This window comes from Lissotriton helveticus, chromosome 3_1 (genome assembly GCF_964261635.1).
Source record: "Lissotriton helveticus chromosome 3_1, aLisHel1.1, whole genome shotgun sequence".
In the NCBI taxonomy this organism is placed as follows: Eukaryota; Metazoa; Chordata; class Amphibia; order Caudata; family Salamandridae; genus Lissotriton; species Lissotriton helveticus.
In genome coordinates this window covers 1,850,558,846-1,850,571,029 of record NC_136061.1, presented here as the reverse complement: position 1 = coordinate 1,850,571,029, position 12,184 = coordinate 1,850,558,846, and the positions used below count along the sequence as shown (strand labels likewise).

The 12,184-nt window shown below is 46.6% G+C and overlaps 1 protein-coding gene across 6 annotated transcripts in view; it reads left to right on the top strand.

Moving 5' to 3' along the window:
- Nucleotides 1–12,184, top strand: part of TSPAN4 (tetraspanin 4) — a 2,988,612-nt gene that overhangs the window by 2,952,565 nt on the left and 23,863 nt on the right. For all 6 annotated transcript variants that reach the window (XM_078682789.1, XM_078682790.1, XM_078682791.1 and 3 more), the window contains one exon: nt 6,447–6,530. In XM_078682789.1, the coding sequence (XP_078538915.1) occupies nt 6,447–6,530 (84 nt within the window). The remainder of the gene's footprint in view (nt 1–6,446; nt 6,531–12,184) is intronic.

The following is a 12,184-nucleotide window of genomic DNA, read 5'->3' as shown; positions in this document are numbered from 1 at the left end:
CCACACATGACGGGGGGCCACTTAAAATCCCATCTGTGTACTGTAGTATAAATAACAGTAAAATTCCAGTTGCCACAATGAAATGTGAAGGAAACGTAAGATGTTACACTGACATTCACAGGCTGTCCTGTACTACAGGATAAACTGAAAGCGCTGAGTACAGAGGGTTTTGGTTTGTGTGTGGGGCCGGGAAGGGGGGGGGATCTCCTGTCTCCATGTAGCCACCCACTCACCCGTCCCTGTCCCCGCCCTGCCCAGGTATGCAGGGATCGGTTTGCAAGGCGCCCAGGTACGGCTCCACCCTCACCCCTCCTCCCAATGGCGCTTTCTTTCAGTCCCCACATCACTGGCATTCCACCTTAACCTGGCCGGCGCTACCTGTTAAGGTGGCAGGGTGTGGGGTGCAGGCCCGCCCCGTCCTCGTGCCAGTTGCTAGGGAGGGGACAGCGCAGTATGTCAGATAGTCAGCCCGCCTGCCTTCACCGCCCGAGGTCTGAACACACGTCGAGGGCCTGTGGGGAGGCACGAGGGGTACCGAGGGAGCCTGCTCTGCCCCACACCACCGAGGAACTGCTTGGCACGGCGCTTGGGGCCGCTTGGCACGGAGCCCAGCTACTACTAGGAAGAAGTGTAAGACAGGAGGTAGGGCGATCCCAGCCTCACGCCTGGGAGAAGTGAGGCGAGATAGACACCGGGCCACTCCCGGGTCGCCGCGGGCAGCGCGGCGGCCCGATTTCAGGCAGGCAGGCGGGGACAAAAACGAGGTGGGCACTCACCCGCAGACGACGCTTCTCTTGCAGGTGGCAGGGCTCCCTCCCATCACGGGAGCCCTGCAGAGTCAGCCGCCATCTTCCCCCTCGCGGCGGGGGCGGGCATTTCCGGCCGGCCGCGCTGGGATTGGCCGGCCGGCCTCAGCACTTCCGGGTCGCCGCGGGCAGCGCGGCGGCTTGATTTCAGGCAGGCAGGCGGGGACAGTGCGCGCACGGGTGCGCGCCGATAGATATATAACTGATTTTCGCCAGTAGGTATATATAGTTAGGACCTAGTTTCCATAGGAAATCCACAACATTCTATTGGGAATAACTTTGGTGTCGGTTAATGAATCTACGTGAATTTCTCAAAGAAGATGGCCCGTTACGCTCCGCTCCTTCCCTGAAAGTTTGAGGGGGGTTCGTCAAGTGGGGGCTGAGATAAAAGGGGGGTCCCAAAACGTGTTTTCCCATGCAAATTTCCATAGGACCTTTAGACACGGCTACAGCCCGAACGGCTGAACGGAATTATTTGAAATTTGGTAAAATGGAAGAGGCTGGTTCGCAGATTACACTTTTCTTTAAATGGTCTAAATCCGTCCAGTATTTGCTGAGAAAATTTCATTTAAAATCAGTTATATATCTATCAGCGCGCACCCGTGCGCGCACTGTCCCCGCCTGCCTGCCTGAAATCGGCCCGCCGCGCTGCCCGCGGCGACCCGGAAGTGCTGGGGCCGGCTGGCCAATCCCAGCGTGGCCGGCTGGAAATGCCCGCCCCCGTCGCGAGGGGGAAAAAGGAAGATGGCGGCTGACTCTGCAGGGCTCCCGTGATGGGAGGGAGCCCTGCCACCTGCAAGAGAAGCGTCGTCTGCGGCTGAGTGCCCACGTCGTTTTTGCCCCCGCCTGCCTGCCTGAAATCGGGCCGCCGCGCGTGGGGACTGAAAGAAAGCGCCATTGGGAGGAGGGGTGAGGGTGGAGCCGTACCTGGGCGACTTGCAACCCGATCCCTGCATACCTGGGCAGGGCGGGGACAGGGACGGGTGAGTGGGTGGCTACATGGAGACAGGAGATCCCCCCCCCCTTCCCGGCCCCACACACAAACCAAAACCCTCCGTACTCAGCGCTTTCAGTTTATCCTGTAGTACAGGACAGCCTGTGAATGTCAGTGTAACATCTTACGTTTCCTTCACATTTCATTGTGGCAACTGGAATTTTACTGTTATTTATACTGCAGTACACAGATGGGATTTTAAGTGGCCCCCCGTCATGTGTGGCGTATTGAACCTGCCGTGACCTTTCGGCTGTAGCCCTGCGCACACGCGACTTGTATGCCTAGACTCAAAATGGGACAATATTTCAAGCTTTATAATACCAACTGATGTGAGCTAAAAAGCCAGGCCGCTCAAAGATCACACGAGTCGATATAATAGGAATAAACTCTTGCCATACTCCGATGCACACACGACCGTGCTTACAAATGCCCATGCAGTCACTCAGATACATTTTGCCCGCGGCGACCCGGAAGTGCTGGGGCCGGCCGGACCTCACTGCCAGCAATGGATAAGAAAAACAGAGCACTCTCTCATCCCGCAGAGGCTGGGAGAGGCTGCTCACCAGTGACCAGCCGTCATTGAGAAACGTGCAACTTGCAGCTCAGGGTCCGACATACCCACTTACATCAAACAAGCACCTTTAACGTAACCAGTCCTGAGACTAGAATGTTTATAAACTGCATTAGGGAGCTGTAAGGGCAGTGTCTGGGGTGCTTGGCTCGGCTCTATTTTGGCTTGCACGTCTCCTTGGGATGAGGGCCGGGCCAGAGACAGACATTTGGCTCGAGTCGGCAAGTCTTGCTTGGCCTGGCCACCTCTATTCCAGGGCCAGTGTAGGAGAGAGGTTATTGAGGGGGTACAGAAGGGAAATATGGAGGCAGAACACGGAAATGAGGAGGAAGAGACCGGATTTGTAGAGGAAGGGAATTGCCAGGAAAATCAAACATGAGGCAGGAGGCAAGGGATTAGAAAAGCTTAAAGGTAGCAATGAGAGAATACAACAAATGACGCATAAAAATTGAATCAGAAATCACACTGAAAATGATAGTGTACAGGAATAGGGAAGGGTGTTCCTGTACAGAGAAATGATGCACCATCCCTTGCATCCGAATGGACCCACTGATGCGAAAATGTACTTTTGGCACCGTTGGATCACAGCAAATGTCGTTTTCCCTGGGCACTGCATTGGTACAAAGTGTTTGTAACCTAGGCCTTGCCTCGCGCTCATCTGGTGAACTGCTCTGAAACGTTGCACTTGTGTTCACCGAAGAGGCAGAGCCCAGTGCCCTGCTGCCACTGTATACCCCAAATAAATGCAGGTTCCTTCAGGCAGCCCCTGTGCCTGCATCGGTGGTCCTGAGGGACGCACTCAGCAGCCCGGCTCTGCCCTGATAGCTATGAAAGACCCGTGACCTCCACAGGGGGAGAGGGCAAGGGGCGGGAATGTAGCGCCTCGGTGAGACCGGCAGCAGCCCCGGCATGTGGCACACAGGGCGCTTTTCAAACCAAGCCCTGCTCTCTAGGAGTGGCCGACGGCGAACCCTCCGCACACCAAGTGCAGTTCTGTAATCTACTGCAATGTAGCCTTAGCACGTCATACACAGGCCTGTAATAAACACCAACAGCAGGGCCTCTAACACAGACCTAGCTGTGGCACACACACCCAGGCACCGAGCATCAACGGCAGGTCGGAAGTTCATACTCGGCTGCACAGCCTTCATTCGCACACATGCCTGTATTTGTAATACACAAATTACCACATCTGTCAGGTCTGAAATACTCAACAAGGGGGAGGATGTGGCGCAATGGGCTGAGCTGCCGACCTTTGCGCTGGGAACCAGGTACGAGTCTCGGCGTCCACTCAACATCCTGTGATTCTGGGCAAATCACTTAACTCCCCGTGCCTACCAAAAATGAATGCGTAATTGCGTCATGTACCTTGTGCTCATGAAAAGCGCTCCGATACCTTCGGGTCGAGTTCGCGCTATTTAAAACTGCAGGAAATAAATCATTTCTCAACTGCACTGCCTCCATACAGAGGCGTCAACAAATGTTACATAACATAACAGGGCTGCAATAGTTTCCAATAGAGTCTTCAGTGGTTGAAGTGGGCGGGGTCTACTGTGAGTGACGTTCACACTCTTTCAGTTTTACATTTACAGTTTGAACAAGACCGTTCCAGAACTGATAATGCTGTTAATCCTCCAGCAGTGCACCCCGGAGCCCAACCCCCATACTTGTTGTCTATGCACTGCATCCTCTGCTTCAGTACATCACACATACGTCTGTAATACCACTAGCAACAGGGCCTAACAATCCCCTCACTGGTCTAATACGAACTACAGGCGTCTTCTGCACAAACGTAAGAGGCGGACATGTAAATATACGGGTAAAATAATGGGAGATTATCATCACAGGGTGGAAACTGATTTTGGGAGCAGTGGCTGAGCCACATGAAATTTTGGATCCTCTCACTAAGCAATATATAGAAGGAAGCACAATGGACACGTATTTGAGTGACCTAGGTAACGGACTATAATTTCAGGTATGAAGTACACCAGTCTGTCAAAGTAAACACCTGAGCCAAAACATACCTGTCCTAATACCATTCACAGTAAGGCTAACTGACCCTCCACACACACACACACACACAGTGAGCAAGGGCACGGATGTGCCTGAAATGCGTCTGATGAGATTTATTTCACCCATGAGGCGTATCACGTGGCTACGTGATACGTCACGTAATAAAGAATATATTTTACAGCTATAGATATTAGCTTTTAAAAAACCAATGAAATTCACTGAAAAAACCATAGGTTATAGACCATATATAGTTAGGAATTAGCATTTAAAAAACCTTTGAAATTCACTGAAAAAACCATAGGTTTTAGGCCTTATATAGTTAGGAATTAGCATTTAAAAAACCATTGAAATTCACTGAAAAAGCATAGGTTTCAGGCCTTATATAGTTAGGAATTAACATATAAAAAACCATTGAAATTCCTCCTATATAGTTAGTTGGACTAACTATATATGGCGCACCCGCAATCCACTGCTGATGATGTCACATATTACATCATTCATGACATGGTCAGTGACATCACTGATGACATCACTGATGACATCTCAAATGACATCACTGATGACATCACTGATGACATCTCATTTGACATCACTGATGACATCACTGAGTACATCATTCATGTGATAATATGATGCACCTCCTCACACTCTAATATAACCTTTGATACACCCAGTGTTAAATAAAGACTACCATTCTTGCAACTATTGACACACCAATACCAGTTACTACATAGGCACTCACTGATTCCTAGGTCTACTCACACATCCACTCATTCACCCACACAATCACTCATACATACAGTCACTCATCAATGCAATACTATCATATGCACTCATACACCTATGCAGACACTCACACACTTCCACTCATCCATGGAGTTACTCACACACCTAGTCAGTCATGAAAGAATCAATCACACTTCCATTTCCTCATCTATATTGTTAAACACACAACACCTTACTTATTCAAACATATACTAACACATACTTACTCTCTTATACAATCATTGATACAAGTACACATTGATCTGCACAGAGTCACACACCTCCCAGCCAGCCACACACACACTCAGTCTCCCATACAAATATTTGGGCAACCAATCAATAACCCATATAGCCACTCATATAGCAACTGATCAACGCATGCAGCAGCTTACACAACAACAGACATACTGATGCACACATTCAGTTTAGTCACTAACCTATGCATTCAGTAAGACACATTTAATCACTCACTCATACAGTCAGTCACGCACCTACTAAATCCTTCATCCAGACACTTATACATCCACTCATTCTTCAATATGTAAAACATATTTAAACTTTACAGAAACACACAGTCACTGGATGATGTCATCAGTGATGTCATCAGAGATGTCATTTGGGATGTCATCAGTGATGTCATCAGTGATGTCACTGACCATGTCATGAATGATGTAATATGTGACATCATCAGCAGTGGATTGCGGGTGCGCCATACATAGTTAGTCCAACTAACTATATAGGAGGAATTTCAATGGTTTTTTATATGTTAATTCCTAACTATATAAGGCCTGAAACCTATGCTTTTTCAGTGAATTTCAATGGTTTTTTAAATGCTAATTCCTAACTATATAAGGCCTAAAACCTATGGTTTTTTCAGTGAATATATATATATATATATCTATATATATCTCTCTGGGAACCGAAAGCAGCCCTGGCAAAAATGTTCAAATGTGGTGTATATATCTATATATATATATATATATATATATATATAGAGAGAGAGAGAGAGAGAGAGAGAGAGAGAGAGAGAGAGAGAGAGAGAGAGAGATATATATATATATATATATATATATATATATATATATCTCCTTCTCTCGCTCTCTCTCTCTCTCTCTCTCTCTCTCTCGAAAATGTCTAAAAGAATAAGCAACCAATCCAGCCCTGGTTCACTCAGGCCACGTGGGAGCTGCTGGCCTCTCAGGCTGTGATGATGTCATCTCCGGTTTCTCAGTACCTCACTGCTAGGCACACCTGAGTGTTCGCCTTTCTCGCTAACATTGCTTTCCTCTCTTTGCAGCCTTGCTACGAGACAATAAAAACGTGGCTGCATGAGAACCTGGTGGCACTCGGCATTTTTGGCATCTGCACAGCCCTGGTCCAGGTAGGTTATGACTCAAGACCTCACTATGGATGGGCCCTATTAATAATGGCACTTAAACTCCTCAGGTTCCTCGGTTCCCCCCACAAGAGCATAGGTTAAGCTCTTCACTGTAACTCAGGTTTGTATAGACGGAGGACCAAGCCAAAAAGGTCTTACTTAGCATAGATTGTGTCTGTGAAATGTTTTATGATGTGTAGTGGTCCCACAGCCTGATTATAACCATTGTCCAGGCATAGCCTGATTTCCAGTCCTCACTGTTAGAAAAACTTCCATAGTCTGACTTCATATTTCCACACTGAACACCAACCTCCTCTCCTCCCCCACCCAATCAGATTCCAGGCTCTCACTGTGAAAGGTTTTCAGCCACAGTCTTACTAAGGGGCATATTAACAAGCGGCAGTGTTAATTATCGCTGGCCGCTCCTAGCACCAGTTTCCCTATTACCGGCTATCGCTGGAATTCGTTGCCAAGCTAGCGCTGTATTTACAACGCTTAGCGCATTGGCGATGAAAATTCCAGTGATAGCAGGGAAATGTCCCAATATCGCTGGAAAACCAGCGATGTTCCCTGCAAAACAGCGATGCCCTTGTTGATACGACCATGTGGTCGTAACCCCACATTCCACATTCTGTCTGATTGCCAGATCTTTCAGGAGGGGAGTAAAAGTGATTAGGGCTCCGTGAATGGTAGCTACGTCTTTCCAAGTAGACCAGCCCCTTGCCACATCTGCCAACAAAAGACCCTAGACTGAGAGGTCCCAAAAAGTCACCCCCAATCTGTTTTTCTGGCATCTGCCCTTATTGTGCTCAGTGAAGAACGATCCAGAGAAACTAACGGTGACAAAAGTGAAGGCTGCAGCCATCAGTGAAAAATGTGACAAATCTGAGAGACTGCCAGTATCTGAGTCTTCTTAATTTGCAGGAGCGGAACTTCACTGTTGTACCAGATGATGCAACAGCTGGTGCAAGTGAGGGTGAGCACAAGGAGCTCGATGGAGACTGGCTGACACATTTCCCTGGACTATTAGCTAATTTTGGCCAATTCCCAAAGATGGGATAGATAGTACATAAGACAAGAAACAATCTTTGTGGAAAGCAGGTGGAAGAAAAACTTGAAACAAGTTGGTCCTAAAGTCTGCTGCTATACATTGAAGACTACGTGATGAAATCATATGAGTCTTGGGAAAGTTCTGAAAAAAGTCATCATACTGTAGGAATCTGCACACCCGAGGAACAGCCTTTGCTATCTTTGACTAGAGAGAGGCAAATATTAGCCAACTGTCAGTTAGACAATTATCAAGCTATGAAAAAACGAACACATTTTTTAGAGTATAACTTAACGCCAAAGGGAGCCAGCACCATTGTGAAGACTCTCGGAGCACAAGCCACTCCAAAGGAAGAACTCTGAATTAATAATGCACTTCCAAGCACACAAAAACATAACAATTTCTGTGAAGCCAGAAGAATTGGAATATGAATGTATGCCTCACTGAGGTCTATTGAAATCAAAAAAATCTACCAGAACTACCAGCTGAAGGAGGGACTGTAAACTTATCATTTTGAATCACTAGCAAGGAAGGAATGACCTCCTTTAAGTCCAGCACTGGCTGACACTCTCCTGATGCCTTCTGGGCCACAACTAGGCTGGAGTAACACCTTTGAACCTACTCGAAATCTGGGAGAGAGATTATTGCTGCCTTTGCTAGTAGCACCTGGATCCCATTTAGAAGGCCTTCACTTCCCAGAGGGCGGTGTGGAGCTGGAGTTACCTAGAAAAAGTGTATGAATCCCTTGAAATAGACTACTGTATCTCTTTCTTACAATTTGGAGCACCTGGCTGTCTGATATAGAATCTTCACAGACACTGTAAAAGTTTAAATGGTGACTGTCTTCCTCCGCCCCCCCACCCCCACCCCAAACTGGATTGACATTTTTAGGATTTAGGGGCTAGAGGAGCAGGCAGCATGGATGCTAGGTTCTAGGACTTGTAAACATAAGGGTCTCCCAGGCCACGGAAGCAACAAGTAGGAGGTATGCAGTTCCTAACGAAGAACAATAGTGACTAATGTGGATATACTGGCTGATGTACAGTGGCCCAGAAAAAAGGAAAGGGAATTTCTCTTTTTGGATGTAATGCCCTCACACACCTAGCCCGCTAGGTGTCATGCTTCATCATTGGGCTTGCTCCTCGTCGGTACGGCGGTGCAATCCCCGACGGGCACCCTCAGTGGGGCCTCTTTGGCAGAGATCTTTTATCCTTGCCGTTTGGTGGGTGCGTGTGTGGGGCCCTACAAAGTGAAAGTGTAGTGTCTACGTGCGTGATGGGTTAAAACAGGGGAAGGTGGTCAAGGCCACTATTTTAATAATCCTGCCTCCTACCCTGATTAAAAAGGTGATGGCAACCAACCACTATAATGTATTGGGTAGTTACGCTATTAAGTTGTGCTGTGGCCATGCCCACAGCACCACCACAAAAAGACTGACCATTACCCCTTGCGGATGGAAGGGGACAAGAGGCCAAAACCTCTGTCTTAGGTGGAGGGACAGATGGGAGTCATGAGTTCACGATTGTCAACAGATTTTCTCACCAGTTCATTAAGCTGAGATCCAAGCTGCTTAGCCCCAGTGAAAGGAACATGTGATAAGAGTGCCGCATCTGCAATCAAAGAGTTCATTTATACATGGCATCTAGCCGCTATGGATAAACCAGGAGCTGTTGAAGTTGCGTACAAAGAGACAAAAGATATGTCAAGAAGGAACCTGACTTATTGTTCCATTAAAGGTTGTTGAATTCTCTTAGCTAAAGCATGGAAATCACTTAACAAGGATTAAACAACATAGCATAGCATATGTATTAGCTCTCACAGTAAAATTACAAGCTGAATAGGTGCACTTAATGGCTTTTTTACCTGATCAATTGTGTTAGAGGGTGATTCATCCGTCAAATTGATTTCCAGATCAGCCATTAAAGAGTCCACCTTAACAGCAAAAGGAAATGTCTTTGGAAAACTAGACTGGTCAATTTCTTTCCATTCTCAGTTTCACATTTTCTAGACAACTTTATGAAGGGGGAGTAAATCAGGTCTTTGGACATAATAGCCTCTTAATTCATTTTGCCCCTGTGCCTCAATGTTTGGATCAGGAGTCCCCTCTCTCTTTACTGGCTTGTTTTTGAGAAAGAGAAGGGGAACCCTCTCTAGTTCTAAGAGCTGTTTCCGCACCATGGTTAATTAAGGCTTGAAGCACTGAAATCTGACCAAAGTAATTGGCCTCTTCAAATGGGTGAGGGGGCTCACCTTAAGGCTCCCCAATTGATGTCCCTTAGTGGCAAACCATGACCGAACGCTTGTAGCCTACATACTGGCTCATGCATCAATGTAGGCTTTTGCGATTCCTTATTTGCGATTATTAACCCCTTCGCTGCGGGGGTAATTCCCCCGCTGTGCTGGGGGAGAGGGGGCGCGCACAGCACCCCCATGCTCAGAGCCACGGCGCTCCTGTGCTCATGACGAGCTGAGCTCGTCACAGGTGCACCAGCTCCCGTGGAACGCTCAGCACAACAGGGGAATTCTCCCCGCACCTGAGCAAGTCATGAGCACCGGAGCGCCGTGGATCATGACGAGCTCAGCTCGTCATGAGCATGGGAGGGGTTAAGGAATCGCAATTAAGGAATTGCAAAAGCCTATGCATGTAGGAATCGCAAAACAAATTGCGATTCCTACACATTCCTTAATTGCGACTCGCAAATTGCTAGTCGCAATTAAGGAATGCTATCCCATTCATTCCTATGGGCCTCCAGGCCCATAGGAATGGATTGGAGATTGCATGAGCAATTTGTGAGTACCAGTAGGTACTCGCAAATTGCTCATGCAATTTCAAGGGTGCAAGGGTGTCAAAATGACACCCTGTTGCACCCCTGAAATTGATCTGTGCACATATGTTGCACACACACATGCCCTAAGGGCATGTGTTTGTGCAACAGGAAACTTTGAGAAATGCACAAAAGTGCATTTTTCAACGTTTTTGAAAATTACCATGAAGTTTAACTTCATGGTAATTTGCTACTCCTATTAGCGAAATCACACATTTCTTTACTTTAATGCATTGCATTTAAGAAATCTCAATTTGGGATTCCTTAAATGCAACTGCAATTTAAGGAATCCTTAAATTGCGATTTTTGCATTTGGGATGATGCATCCCTAATGCAAAAATACCGGTCGCAAAGGGGCAGATTCTGAGAATCTGCCCATTTGCGACCGCTTTTTCCTTTGATGCATGTGCCTGTATATATGTGAAGAAAAGTGCTTACAGACAATAAGGTTACAGAAATGCCATCAACAGCGGGAGGATGCTTCCCATGCCTCCCTGTTGCTAAGAAACCTAATCACTGGATCATGTGATCTTCCTTGTACAACCGCCGTCATGATAAGGAAACAGACATTGGCAGTGGTACCATGATGTAAAACGTACCACTGGTGCTCATATCGAAACTGGCTATATAACCTTAGAAACAGCCCATCTAAGACATAACTACCAGGCACCAATGATAGGAAAAATGAACAAGAATAATTATTTGCATGATTTTCACCGCAGGTGTAACATAACAGTGTCTTATTACTGCACGTTTGGACCCTGGGCCATAGGAAGGGCAGCCTATAATAGCGAATTGTATCAATGAATGTTTCACTTAATTGAAGAAAATAGGCAGTGCTCATGCAGGGAAATAACAGGAAGTGATGTAGATATTGTTCCTTTGCGGGGTGAGCTGGGGTGTGACCAGTATTAGCTTTATTTCCAGTTCCTGCAGAGAGTTTTATTTTCTTTAAAATAAAATACAATATGATATAAATAAAAAGGGAATAAAAGGATATGAGAGACAATTTTGTATGAATGTGGCAGGGCATAACGTGTAATGAGTGTCACAAGAAAGAAGGACGAGGAGCTAATAAACTATTATTCACTATTGGTATACTAAAACAAGCATTTGCAATGCAATAGGCCTCGCATTAGTTACATTTAGAGATATTGGTGTTGCAAATGAGAATGTTTGTTGGAATTTTTTTTCTCAAAAAGTATCCTAGCAGTGGCATAACTAATAAGAGAAAATCCATGAAGCAAGGAAAGGGGGCAATACCTTCGCCTGTTACTAGGTGTCCCTGTGAACCTCTACTAGCCATGTAAGGTACTACTGCACCTTGCAATAATGAAGAATACAACTCATCCCTAGGACCGGGTCCAGGCCCAGCCTTATTTATTCCCTCGCAGCAGGACTCGCTGACACACACGGTAGAACTTAGCCTGCTGCTGCTGATGCTGTTGTCTCGCTCCAACTCACTGAAATCCATGATGCACAGGCTGAAATTTTGGCACGCAGGACGGCGAAAGAGATATCACTGCACAGGCGCAGGAAAAGACTACAGAAAGCCATTTGTCTAAGACCGCGCTTTAGCTTCAGATGTTTAAAGCTAAATCATGGTGTGTCATGATTGCTACATAATGACATAGAAAAAAAAGTTGTACCGCTGGCATCTTTTTTTTCTATTCATTTAATTTTGTAGCAATCACTGCATGTTGCACTTTATCTTAAGATGTTTAAAACTAAAGCATGGCGCGGGGCCATTTCTACAAAAGTAAATAAATAGAAAACAAATGTGG